This window comes from Amia ocellicauda, chromosome 19 (assembly GCF_036373705.1).
Source record: "Amia ocellicauda isolate fAmiCal2 chromosome 19, fAmiCal2.hap1, whole genome shotgun sequence".
Lineage (NCBI taxonomy): Eukaryota > Metazoa > Chordata > Actinopteri > Amiiformes > Amiidae > Amia > Amia ocellicauda.
In genome coordinates, this window is record NC_089868.1 from 11,939,168 (window position 1) to 11,953,847 (window position 14,680).

At 38.4% G+C, this 14,680-nt stretch overlaps 1 protein-coding gene across 1 annotated transcript in view; it reads right to left on the reverse strand.

Annotated features, from left to right (window-relative positions):
- Nucleotides 1-14,680, reverse strand: part of col24a1 (collagen type XXIV alpha 1) — a 111,986-nt gene that overhangs the window by 73,987 nt on the left and 23,319 nt on the right. The window contains exons 4-8 of the mRNA XM_066691927.1: nt 10,855-10,908; nt 9,652-9,705; nt 5,466-5,519; nt 4,585-4,638; nt 574-618 (exon numbers count right to left, since the gene is read on the reverse strand). Coding sequence (XP_066548024.1) covers nt 574-618; nt 4,585-4,638; nt 5,466-5,519; nt 9,652-9,705; nt 10,855-10,908 — 261 coding nt within the window. The remainder of the gene's footprint in view (nt 1-573; nt 619-4,584; nt 4,639-5,465; nt 5,520-9,651; nt 9,706-10,854; nt 10,909-14,680) is intronic.

Genomic DNA, 14,680 nt, shown 5'->3' on the forward strand with positions numbered 1-14,680 from the left:
GGTGAAATCTGTTGTTGAGGTGTTTGTTTGTTTGTTTGTTTGTTTGTTTGGACTTCAAGGGTTAAACAACCGCCATGTTCAAGTCTAATGTCGTTGCCCACTCACCTACATTTTTCTGTCATGCATTGTTGACCACAAAAAGCGCGCTACCCTTGGCAGACTTTGTAAAGCTATACACCTTCTCTATTATTTAACGGAAAGTTTTATGCATTGGTGTCAAGAATAGTACCAGACCCCAACACAAATGTAACAGTTTGGGGGCAAAATTAACTTCTAAAAGCTGTAGCGAGTTGTGTCCATCACGTCTGAGGTGAGTCTTAGACCTTGGGTTTCTCCTCCAATACTCTGAGCTACATGGTCTAGTGGTGTGGTTCAATCACATTTTGTTTCCTCCTTGTGCCTCTCTATGAAATAGCATCTGCCCAAGATGGAGTTAAAAAAACAACACCCTACTAACTTCAGGGATCAACAGCGTAGCTCAGTATGTGGATTTCCGTCAGAAAATAGTTTTCTGACAGGGTGCACACTTTAGAAATAGCCCTGCTTGTCTGTGAAGAAGGAACGATGACTTACCTGTTCTCCTGGCAGCCCTGGTGGCCCCACATACCCCTTGGGACCCTGCAGGTAAAAACAATTGAGATCGGTCATTCTACAAGCATGAAGGCTAATCTGTTTTTTATTATCTCTTTCAGAATTCAAAATCTGCTATCAGATCACGTTGCACCAGGCACTGTTCCTACCCCCACCCCATCCCTGGAAAAAAGTTACATAATGGCTCTCGGTTCCTTGGGTGAATGCAGATGTATGTCAGTCCACTAAGATTCTGCTCGTCGCTTGACCGTTCATTTATTTGAGGACATGCTAGGTTTAATTAATCCTTTCAGGAGACAGCGCTGAATTCACTGGAGTTTAAATAACACACAGGCTGCCTGCCTTCAGCAAACAAGCTGTTTGCAATTATTCCTCTCAAACGCTGGAAGCAAGCCAAAACATCTACCCAATTTCCAATCGCTGTCATAACACTCCCCCAGCTGGACAGCTTAAATGAGCTAGACATAATTGTGTGAGTTAATAATATTGTACAAAGTGTTCACGACAGCAGGTCAGGAAATAGAATCAACAAATATACCAAGAAAAAGGATTTAAATCTCAAGCTAAGACACCTACATCACATGCACTACAAACGTTTACAAAGCAAAAGTAATTTCTTGCAGAGTCATTGAAACAACACACATTCCCAGCTAACAATTTAAACGTTGCGACTACACTGTTTTGGTGAAATTACATTTTGACTGTACATTTGTACACTTCCATGATATCACAGGACACTGTTGTGGTCAGTGCTGTGAGAATGAAAATAGGAAAGTTGTTGCAACACAGTCAGGCTTTTTCAACCATTCATTGACACTATTATAAAGTTTCCATGATATACCATGTCAGACAGAATCCAAACACTGATGCTGTATAAACTTTCCAATAAACGTATATGTACCACAACCTGGTTTGCTCTTGCCCCTTCGTACAAATGAGCAACACCAATTAAAAAAAATATATATATCACCATTTACAACTGTGACTGTTTTCCTGTGGGAAAGCATGCAAATCAGAAATTACAACTTGACAGCTGGATAATAAGTAGCCAAAAGGATTATGCATTTTTGGTCCAGATTTCAAAACCATGTTCCAGCTCTCTGAATAAACACACTTAGATAAAATCCTGTTTTCTTAAGAAACAAACAACACATAATAGATTTCTACTTCATCAGTTTATCCTCATACGTGGAATAAGCCATCTCTGGCACCTTCAGCTGCAACATAACCGCAGATCATGGTGTTTAAATAGACAAAAAACTGATTACAATTTGTTCGTTGTTGTCTTTCCAGAAAATCTTGGCCCGGGTGCAATGCACTTGAACGGCAATTTTTTCTCTTGAGACTGACCTTGTATTTGTTCACTTGAGTGATTTTCTTTTTATGGAGTTTTAGCTAGCAGAATAATATTTCACAATCTCTACAATAAAGCGATCACAGCTCTTAGTATGGAGTTTTTCCATCAGATATTATTACAACACAAATTACAGCTAACACAAATGAAAATAACAAAAGTACAATTTCTCTTTAAACTGAAGATCTAACAAGCCAATTATATTCATAACCGTTACCAGAAGTCTACATTCAGGCAATCTTCAGGCAATTAAAAAACAAAAAGGAACACAGACATTACTGATCATTGTGTTTCCAAAAAGCTGTACAAATGGATGTCATGTCAACCAGTAGGGGGCACTGTAGATGTTTTCAACAGTAATGTTAACCTTCATAGTAAATGACTGTCTCCATTGGGGTTTGGGAATTTCTGCAATCCCAAGCCTTCCTCTTAACACCTATCAGTGCAGCACAGCTTTACAAAGAGCCTTCAGTATGGAGATTCAGGCACATCCTGAATTCCACACAGCTCTGGTCAATGTGGTTGGAATTGTGGGTACTGGTGACCTTGAACATCCTATTGTCTTTAAACAGTTCCGCTCCACAATTGCAGAGCCAAGTCTCACCAGGCTACAGCAAACAGTATTTGTTTGATAAGCTGTATTGTTTTCTGTGTACTGTGTATATACTCTAAAACTTTGGTGTTCTGGGATCTACTATGTGAAACATAAAATCATACATCAAAAAGGATGTATAGTCCAAATTAAAGCCCTCAAAATTCTCGTACTGTCTCACTCTGCCTTTAATAAACAAAGAGAGTGCATGGATTAGGGTTACTGTTCTTTTAATGGGTTGACGTGCAATCTTTAAAGATCTTCCCATAACATTTCAAATACTGGGGGATTTTTTTTTATCTGCTCTAGCAATCCATATCACTCTGACATGTACCTCTCTGTGTAGTCTAAACATGATTGCAGGACACTTAGAGTTTAAATGTATTGCTCAGCCTCATTTGAGCTGAAACCACACAAGCAGAGAAAAGCCTTAACAAGTCATGTGACATTCCAGGGATGTCATAATAATACAGAAATTAGTTCTACTTATCCAACAAAATACCATTAGTCCTTCTAATGCCAGAAAAAGTCAGTTTATTTTATTTTACTCATAATGTTTTGTTCAAAATTAAGTTATTTATTAAAAATTGAAATACAGATGTTACAACACAATATAGTTTGAGCCAAAATGGACACCCTTCTGATGCCTTGGGCTGAATTGGACACGTATGATATACCTGTGCAGTGTAGCTTTTATTACCTCAGCATCAAAGCCAACATCACCTTTCCCTGAAAACAATATCCCTTTCCTTTTAACTTATTAACATTATTTACACTATAAGGGTACATCTCTCTTTCTAATGTATCTCTTCCCCTTAAGCCCTACTGCTTATGACCAGAGTTCTGGCATTTTTCAACTCATGTTAAAAATAAATGACTACCAAAAAATGTATGGCAAACCAAGCAGAATTCACAGTTCACTGAATTGTAAACAGCAAAAGTAGGAAAGAGGATCAAATCCCAGTGATTCCTTAAGAAAACGCCTGGTGGGTACTCACAATTCAAAAGCTGGATATTAGTTTAAGCTATTCCAAATATTTTGAACACTCCTCCAGCGACCCTAAAGGAGACTGATTGTGCACTGTACTGTGGGCATGACTGTTTCCCATAATTCATCTATCAGTAGTTCAAGGGTAGCTTTCAGTGATTTCTCCATGTTAAGAAGCCATAGTTACAATCTATAGTTCACTGGGCTACATCAACGCTATACTACTTTTAATCTTTAATCTTAATCTTTTAATACTTTTAATCTGTTTACATTTCAGAATGAAAAATAATATTGGACAAAAACCATAGCATTGTTGTTACATTTTAATGAAGAATGACAGTTGTCGAAAATGTGCCAACCAGCATTAATCAACCAAAGATCATTCTTTGAAGACTTTTCATGCAAATCAACTTAATATTTTGGAAACTGCTTTGCATTCACCCTGCTAAGTGATGTACTTGCTGCTATCAATCTAATTCACATGTATACAGTATCATTTTCTTTGCACTTCATGTGTCTGACGTGTGCATTGTGTTGTGTAATCTTCCATCGAGCACAATATAAACTACTGCGTTTGACAATCATTTATCTTGTGTATTTAACCACCTGAGTTTTGAGTACCCTCGTAAGTCACATTAGATAAAGATGAATTATCAACATAGTCCATAACTGTGAGTGGATACTGACATTGCGCCTGTGATTCTCAGAGATTTTCAAACCTAAACTAAAGTTACACCTTTAAACAAGCTATTTCCAGCTCAGTTGGAACTGGCACTAATATGGCACTGAGGGCTGGGTTTCAGAACACCCTTCAACTATAATTTCAGAAGTAGGGAATTCAAGCAATAGGAACCTGGCCAAACAAGACATGCTTAATCGGAGAGTAGGATATAAAGTGTAAATCCAGTCAGTCTGCAACATTCTTTATTAATTAATTTCATGACAAGATAAAACTTATAGGACAATTCCACTGGAAAGAAAATGCAGGGGACTCCTGACTCCAGGGGCCACAAGACTTCCAGGAAAAAGGTTGAAAAGACCCCAGATGTAAAATCTTACCTCAGAACCTGCAATACCTGCTGGTCCTGCCAGACCAGGAAACCCTGGATCACCCTGGAATGAAAACACAGATTGTCACTGTCACTGTCACAAGCTGCTAATCCATTGAACAGCCTCAGTGTCTAAACTAGCTGGAAATGTGCTATTTTGAACCCACGTTGCACCCAAATATTAGTTTTGTCAACAGATTTTGTTGTAGTAATTTAAAAGCAAACCACAATAAACTCTTCTTCCGGTGTGCTTTTATTTTTAGGGGGCAACACAGATTTAAGTGTTTTTAAAGGAAGAAAAATGAATGGATTTGCTTGCAGTATTTTCACAAAAGAGCACAAGCTGAAATGCTAATGGTAATTCTCTCTCAGACTCTTCATCAAATCAAACACCCCTTGCCTTAACAGATGTTATAAACAATATTTAACATGTTTTGAAGAAAGCAGTTACAACAGCTGGACCCTGTGAACACCACTAGTCTGAACTGTGTGTTGGAAACCTCTTTCAGATCTTTGGCAGTTATGGTTAGTATGACGTGAACTTTGGATATAGACGGCCGTGTCTCCCAGCACTGATAACCACACCGACAGACAGACACTAAACAAAAGAAACAGCCAGCAATGAACATATAAGACAGAGGTCATTCAAATGCGAGAACATTACTTAAAATAAATGGTAAGAAAAATAACCTGAACTTAAAACAGTGTTGCACATGCAGAAGCCAAAGAGCTGACCAACATAAACATACAAAGATGCAAGAATCAGAGCAGAGATCTCAATATGCTCCTCCCCAGCCAGCAAAAAGTAACCCGAGTTTTGAAACAAACTACAGCAAAATACAGTGAAACACACACATGCAGGGTGGCCAACTGGGCAAAACATCTCCTTACCTTCTCTCCAGGAGGTGCCTGCCCTGGGGACACTCCAGGATCTCCTTTGGAACCCTATCACATATAGAATCAAGTCGTCATTATTCAAACACCAGTAAAACTGTCTTTATGTCATAAACCCAATCAAACTAGGTAGTATGAGATGACGGAAACAGCGATTGTAGCAGAGTTTAAACATCTGTTCAATCCTTGTCAGTGTTAACCCAGGCTATTCTTGAGTGAAAATGAGTCAAGTCACTGAGGAGAGGAAGAGATTGTAAGTATCTGGTAACACAACATTTGGTGGCCCTGGATTTTTACAGTATGGTTGGAAACAGATACTGAAATGAGTTTGAATAGAATAACAGCAACAACATCTTCATTTACTCTCTCATCAATGTCAAATACAACGGAAATAGAACGGTTTTCCCTGGAAAGATATATCTCTGTATTGTAAGTGAACATGTGTACTTTGCTATTCAGTTTTCTTATCCGGTTTAGAGTTTCACTTGCAATGTTGTTTTGACAATGGCTTATTGTGGTTTCCACCAGTGCCCGCTACATTTCAGAAAACAATGCTTCCTCTAAGAATGAAGCATAACGAATTTTAACAGGACATGAAAATAACTGAGTAATTAGTTGTTAAACGTTATGTTCTTTACAGAATGTGTTTTGCATCAGTTTCTCGGTCTGGAGTCTGACTCATCCAGTGGGTCACTGTAGTCCTATCTTCTTTGATTTCATATGCAAAAGAATTCCCAAGTCTTCAAGGTAAACCTTAAAATTGCTTTTGTTCAGAAGAGGCAGAAATCATAATCATCCTTTCACAAAATACAGGGACCTTCAATCGTTCAAGGTCTCCTGGTAGTTAGGCATAACGTTTTTTGGCAATTCTGTTCAATATTCTGTTACAGAATCATTAAAAATGTGATTCACAAAAACAATAAACTGCATATAGTTTTACATAAATGTGGAAAATATCTAAACAAATACTTGATTCTAAAATGTAATAACTGCTCACTTCTTTAAGCAAAAAGGAAATTACACTACACTCATTTTAATAGAATGTAATAATAAAAGAAGCCTAGTATTTGTTCATCTGCTTATACCGGTGAGGGCTGCGGGAGGATCTAATAAGATATGAAAATAATTTTTATAACTCAAGACAGACCTTACTGGGATACATCACCACCCTTTCATTAACATTACAATGTTAACATTTGGCTGCCTCCTTCGTCTCACATGAATGCAGTATTTGACATGAAATATACACCATTAAAGCTTACAATCAAAACTAAATAACAGTTTAAATTGAAACGTGAGTAAGTGGGAGTCTTAATTTGACGACATTATAATCTAATGTCAAATATTCTGTAAATGAAAAGACGTTATTAACTTGAGTTCTTTCATTTTAATCCCATCATTATATCGCCCTGATTACATATGTTATCGTTTATAGTTTCTGGTTGGAAGCTGCTGTTTTGCACTTTCATCTGTGGGGAAAATGCAAGGGATTACATGTTCCATCTTTGTGATAATCCCCTGCAGTCTGCTGCCTAGTGCCTGCTAGCACCGCATTTCTGTTGATTGCATGCACATGGTGCAGCCTGAGCAGAAAAAACACCACAAACCTGTTTAATATAGCCATATGAGGATTTTATTGGCCAAAAAGCAGTGCTCTGCTAATAAAGGGTTAAACACTTCCCAGACAAATATAATTGAGCCTGACACATTGCTAGATGATGTCAAAGGACTGTCAATTCCCTGTAAAAGCGGGCTAGGTTGAAGCACCCGAGGTGGGAGGAGGCGCAGACACCAGGTGTTAGGGATTCTGTGCCTGTCAGGAATCTAAGAGCCACGGTGGGTTTGTTTTTACATAAGCTTGAATAGGGGCCTAGGTGGATTTGTTAATATCAACAGAATAATAATAATAAAAACTCTAGTGAGTACAAAAGTGAGGATCCTTGTGCTTCATTGAAAACATGAAAACCTGAGTTATTGGACATGTGCTGCACTTCCCAATGAAAACGACACTTTAATCACACTGTTAAAAAAAATATCCTGCTTAAATAACTTGGATGAAGAAAACCTAATAAACTGTTGAAATATACAACGGGAATACTTGTGCAAGATTATTTCCCCTATTGCCAAATGAATGTAATTTTCCCTCAATATGACACCTCAAATGGCAATACTTTTCCCAGTTTTAAAATACCAAGAATCTGAACAAGCCTTGAATCATAGGCTTATGCTTGAATGCTTGTGTTGAAATGATAAAACAAAACAAAAATGTAATAGCAATATATCTAATAGAATTACCCATATCTAAGAGGAGATTACTTACTATCCAGAACTTGTTTTTCATTGAGAAATTTAGAAAGTCCCACATTAATATACGTTTCAAAACAGGGCACCATGTTTAAAAAAACAAGTTTAAAGAAAGGATTTCAAATCAAAATATGTCGGCTGGAATGATAACGTGGGTGTTGTTTTCACATCTTTCTTCTCTTCATACGTGCTCAAACCGTGTACAGAGCTGGAATGCAGACACATCAGCTTGCAGTGGGGTGTAAAGTTAAACTTCTTGGCAAGATACCAAAGCATGTGGGTCTCCACATGGTTTGCAGCCACTCATAACTCAAAAGCATATTACACACAGCAGGCTGGATTCCCAAATGCAAAACAAAACTTCGGTCAGCTTTTGTGTGTGCTTCCTTGGAACAAGAGATCACAGACGTGACGCAGTGCTGACTTGGAGTTTTGCATGGCTCCATTCATAAAAGGCTGCATTTCTTCAGTGCCAAAACCCAATCGGCAACAGAAGCTAGCTCTGCCGGAGCAGCATTGGACACACGGGACTGCACCGCTACACTATGCAGCAACCGATGTTGACTAGATTCGCGGAGCCCGAGGCACTATTTGTGAAAACCTTTAACGAATCTTCAACAACCTTCTTGGACCTAAGATTGAAATCCCTGAACCTGTATAAATCAGAGCTTTCAGTCTGGCTGTTCTCTGCAGTGTTTTTAGCACTATAATTCCTTGGCAATCAAACCATATTGTAATTCTAGGCCACAACCAGAGAAATAAACACGTTTACAATTACAGCACTTGATTGAAATTCAAGATTCCATGTGTACTCAAGCATTTAGTTGACCATTTCCCTTTTCCCCATCACTTAAAAACAGTGCTGAGTTTCAGACATTTAAATCCTATTTGCAGAGCCTTTTTTGTAGTGTTTTTAATTAATATTATTATTGCCTGCAGTTTTGCATGTCTTCAAACTCAGTTTCATTTGCCATTGGCTCCACACACTTTTGTAGTTGGTGTAATTACAGCTCAGAGTTGTGTTCCTCAACCCATGTTTGAGAACAAAATTGAGGAACTTGGATTCAGAAATATGGAAAATGTCTTGCAGCTAGACACTGGATTTTCCAATATTGTGTAGGATTTAGAGGTTACAGTAAAATGCAAATTATTGATCACAAACTGTGAACCAGCACCTTTAGTATCTGTGTTATTTAACTAAATGAAATTGTGAATTTAAATGATGGGAAAACAGCAGCAAAGTAATATTAATGCTCATTTCCTCTTTGTTTTACAATTCTTGCTGAACCAAGATTTTAATTCCCAACAATAATACTTATTTGAAGATGTAAGACACATGCAGCCAAGGGCACAGACCGACACCTGTGTAATAACATCATAGATCTCTCCATCACGCCTAGTTCCTCAAAAGGCAGACAGTGGTATTTTCTGTTCTTCTATTACCATCACACAATTAATCGAGAACCTACATCAAGCCTGAAGGCATTTTCCACCTTCACTATGGTAATACTGAAAAACAAGAGAGGATTTTTTTCCATTGTAGCGTAACAAATCGCTTTATAACAATATGATCATGATGAAAAGTGGCCTGATTTTTAAGGGTGGAAAAAAGTTGTACATGGTTTTAAAGTAAAAACCCCAAACCGGACTTTTTAAGTAACTTTATGGCAGCGATCAGCATATAGGATTATTCATTTTCTGTTCGACAGGAATCTGGGGAATGGTATTTATGACAATGAAAAATATACACACATCTCCGGACGGTGGATTTCGCTGGGGGCTCTCTTTTGAACTCTCATGAGGAACGCACAAATATTTCGACAAAGCCATTTAATTGCCAGCCCATTTAACAACAGTTTAGTGCAAATAATAAACTCACCTTTGGACCAGGTAAGCCAGGCAAACCAGGATTTCCATGTGGGCCTGGCAGTCCCTAGTTATGACACAGAAAAAGGAACCATTACAACCATATATTTATTATCTGAAGTCATGACTGTTACATTGTAAGTCCTATCTTTCTTAATATGAACTTGCTTTATTCATACACATTAAGTCATTGCTTTTCCTCACAACCCATACAGAGGTAAAGTTTTGCATTCTAAGAGTCTAAGAGTCTAAGTCAATAAATACCATACATAAATTCATATTCATAGCATGAGCTGTCTTTGGCAAATGCTTCGTATGTAATTCCAAGTGAACATCATTGAGTCCGAGTAGTGTGATTTTATTGCTCTCGGTGAGCCAAAAATAGTTTTTGACTTTAGCTATTAAGGATTTTCTTGAAGTCTCCACTTTTAAAGACAAAAAACACCTGGATTTAAAAATCTGGAGTCACAATCCCTTGCTGAAGCTCTTGTTTATATGAGACAAAAACCTCTTTCTAAAGAAAAAAAAATACATATACGAACAGATGTTTTAATCAGGCAAATCAATGATTCGAATGTGCTACCATCTGCAGGCAGCTGTTAACTGCGAATGCTTTTATGAAAATAATTCAACTGCTGGAAATAGCCATGTTTTGTGGTTAGACTGTAACACAAAATTGCAGTGTTTTCAGTGTAAAAGCAGCCCACAAAGTAAAGTACAGCAATATCCAAAATTGCTGGCTTACATTTTACTCATGGACTCCAAGACACTACTACAGACACTAGAAAGAGGAATAACCAGTAATACAAGTAGCTTTTTTTTCTACTTGCTTGAGGGTCCCAGTCTAGCACTTGTTTTATGGTGTCTTGAAAAGGTTATGGAAAAAAATAGACCCTCTAGTTTTAAGAAACGTCTAACCCCAAGACTCATAGCCCGATGTGAACTGATGGAATTACTAGCCTTCTTTGAATTGGTTTAAACAACAATTCAGGGGAGAAAAGCACCAACTTTCATTGTGATAATGTTTTAGCACAACTTGTTTCAGTCAAGAATGACCGTGAGGCAAACAGATTCAAACAAAGAAAGCCATGTTTGCATGCTTTAGCTATAGAATAAAAGATCATTAATGTACTGTTACAAATTACACCACTATTTCCCATCATTTATATAAACAGTACAAAGTATTCACAGCAGCAAGTCGTGACTATCTACTCACCCGTGGTCCTCTTCTTCCAGGGGGGCCGGGCAAACCAGGGAGACCTGGGGGACCCTGGGAAAGAAAGGGAGAGATGCTTTACTAATGAGAGGCAAGCTTCTGGATTCAGAAACATGGAGCCATTCAAACTACAAATTTGTGCAGGATGACTGAGGTATGGTTGATAGGATTGTGTCTGAATTCTAGAAATATACAGTACTGTGCAAAAGTCTTAGGTAGGTGTGAAAAAATGCTATAAAGTAAAAATGCTTTCACAAATAGACATGTTAATAGATTATATTCATCATTATATATTCAATTAACTAAATGCAAAGTGAGTGAACAGAAGAAAAATCTACATCAAATCCATATTTGGTGTGACCACTCTTTCTCTTCAAAACAGCATCAACTCTTCTAGGTACACTTGCACACAGTTTTTGAAGGAACTTGGCAGGTAGGTTGGCCCAAACATCTTGTAGAAAATAACCACAGTTCTTCTGTGGATTTAGGCAGCCTCAGTTGCTTGTCTCTTCATGTAATCCCAGACAGACTCGATGATGTTGAGATCAGGGCTCTGTGGGGGCCATACCATCACTTCCAGGACTCCTTGTTCTTCTTTACGCTGAAGATAGTTCTTAATGATTGTCGCTGTATGTTTCAGGTCGTTGTGATGCTGCAGAATACATTTGGGGCCAATCAGATGCCTCCCTGATGGTATTGCATGATGGATAAGTATCTGCCTGTACTTCTCAGCATTGAGGAGACCATTCATTCTGACCAAATCCCCAACTCCATTTGCAGAAATGCAGCCCCAAACTTGCAAGGAACCTCCACCATGATTCACTGTTGCCTGCAGACACTCATTCGTGTATCGCTCTCCAGTCTTTCGGCGAACAAACTGCTTTATGCTACAGCCAAATATTTAAGATTTTGACTCATCAGTCCAGAGCACCTGCTGCCATTTTTCTGCACCCCAGTTCCTGTGTTTTCGTGCATAGTTGAGTTGCTTGGCCTTGTTTCCAAGTCGGGTGTATGACTTTTTGGCCACAAGTCTTCCATGAAGGCCACTTCTGAGCAGACTTCTCCGGACAGTAGATGGGTGTACCAGGGTCCCACTGTTTTCTGCCAATTCTAAGCTGCTGGCACTGCTGGACATCTTCCGATTGTGAAGGGAATTAAGCATGATGTGTCTTTCATCTGCTTCACCAAGTTTCCGTGGCCGACCACTGCGTCTACAGTCCTCAATGTTGCCCGCTTCTTCAAAAGAGCTTGGACAGCACATCTGGAAACCCCTGTCTGCCTTGAAATGTCTGCCTGGGAGAGACCTTGCTGATGCAGTATTACTACCTTGTGTCTTGTTGCTGTGCTCAGTCTTGCCATGGTGTATGACTTTTGACAGTAAACTGTCTTCAGCAACCTCACCTTGTTAGCTGAGTTTGGCTGTTCCTCACCCAGTTTTATTCCTCCTACACAGCTGTTTCTGTTTCAGTTAATGATTGTGTTTCAACCTACATATTGAATTGATGATCATTAGCACCTGTTTGGTATAATTGTTTAATCATGCACCTGACTATATGCCTACAAAATCCCTGACTTTGTGCAAGTGTACATAGAAGAATTGATGCTGTTTTGAAGGCAAAGGGTGGTCATACCAAATATGGATTTGATGTAGATTTTTCTTCTGTTAATATAATCTATTAACATGTCTATTTTTGAAAGCATTCTTACTTTATAGCATTTTTTCACACCTGCCTAAAACATTTGCACAGTACTGTATATTGTACACTTGGAATAACAAGAAGAGATAAAAAAAGAAATGAAAGGATCCAAGAATAAACCAAAATATGTGACATCATGGAAAAAGTGAAAATGTTAAAATACCAATCAGCTAGAACATCACCATCAGATATCGATCCACTGCTGGATGAAGTCCACCCCCAAGATGTTTCCACTTGCATCGATCTAAAACGTCTTGTTTCTGTGTCACACTTGCAATTTTTATTATTTAATCTTCCCATCTTTTATGTGGTCGTCTTCTAGGTCTTTCACAGCTTCCTTTGTCCATCTTTGATCTGTTCTTCTTGCAATGTGATCGGCCCATTGCCATTTAAAAGTGTTCACTCTTTCAATGATGTCACATATTGTCATTTGTCATCAGATCCATACATTTGAAGCATACATCCTTTCATGCCTCTTTGTGTCGTCCGCAGTTATAATATACAAATATTATATCATGAGCCTCACAGAAGCTTCACCCTTATGTTTTCTAAAAGGACATCAACATTTGTGGCATTAGGAACGGCAAGTGCCTCCCATCAGACCACTTTAGCTAATACTACTCCTACACAATTGGAGAGGTTTCCTGTGTGCATTGAAAATGTTATTTTCTTTGACCCTGTATCATATCACACTTGGCCTTACTACTGTTTTCCTATAAGTAATAACCCTCACGCTCACCCACCCACACACAAAGGGAGGTCTGGGTTTAAGACAGGAGAGAAAAAGCAATTTCAAGAACAAAGTACATACAAGAGCTCAAGGGAGATGCAAGCTCAGGACCAAGGTGGTATAGAAACATCTGTAAATTGGCCCTGTTCTGGCCACCTAGCGTCTCCTTTATCAGCAATGCTTACACTGCAGAAGTCAGCATTTATTAAGTGTAACTTCCAGCTGTTAATCATGGGAAACAAATGCTTTACATAAACTCCAGCAGCTGAGCGGAGGAAAACAATTTCATGAGTGTGTGACTAATTTCATGGCCTATAAAAAAAATGAAAGACAATTCCATCAAACTTGCAATTCCTGTCCTTAAAAGAAGCGTTTGGCTCAGGAGATCTCGGCCAGGCAATGAGAATCTCATCTGTTAAGGGCTAGCCAGGTTTTCCTGGCAGACTTGCATCTAAATCAACAGAAAGAGTGCTAGAGTTTCACTCGGTAGTGAGTCGTCTTTACCGAGGAGAATACGAGGCCACGCTGAATTAATCTGGAGTCTTGGATCTTTACAAAAAAAATCAAAACTCATTACATTGCATTATCCGCTTCATTTAACATGTTCCATTTACAAGGAAGTTTATTTGTTTTTCTGCTTAGATTCCCAATGCTGCCTACCAACACCTTTCCTTAAAAGACTTCTCAAAGCTGAACAGAGTTTGTGACATTCACAGCTTTGAGCTACACTCACGTACATTTGCCCTGTACATTTTTTAATGGATATCCTTCCAGAAGCTGTTTTTCCTGGAACAGCTAGTGACGCCAGAAATAGCAGAGAATCACACAAATCACCTTGAAACTTCAAGACCAAGCTTTTTTCTAGTTTCCCACCCCCTTCAATGTCAAGCTAAATTGTGTAAGACAGCAGTTTCTGAGCTTTCCTTCAGATTCCTGTCATAACCTGAAATCTGCTCTTTCATACTGTTGGGTTTAACCCTACACTGTAATTAGCATCGGAGAAAGCAAGACCGAGGTAGGGAAGGGTCAAACCCTCATACACGTCTTGAAATTGAGAGGGATATGACAATACAGGCAACTTTCACAAGATTGAGATCATTAACTAAGAGTTTATTAGCCATATAAACCAGTGGAAAAAGTGTGTAAAAGTAAACAGTCTTATTTTATTTGGATTTAACTGATTGACTTATTTTTGTTATACTAAATCTTTCCAATCTCTTTAGAAAGAGTGCCAGTAAAGTGCAGAAACTGTACTGACCTGCAGAGATCGCATGACACTTCAACATGTGTAGGCCTGTGCTGTTATCATTAAAAACACAATAACAATTTACATTTCTTCAGATTGCAGATAAAATATTGCTAATTACTGTGCTGCTAAATTGAGACAAACACACAATAC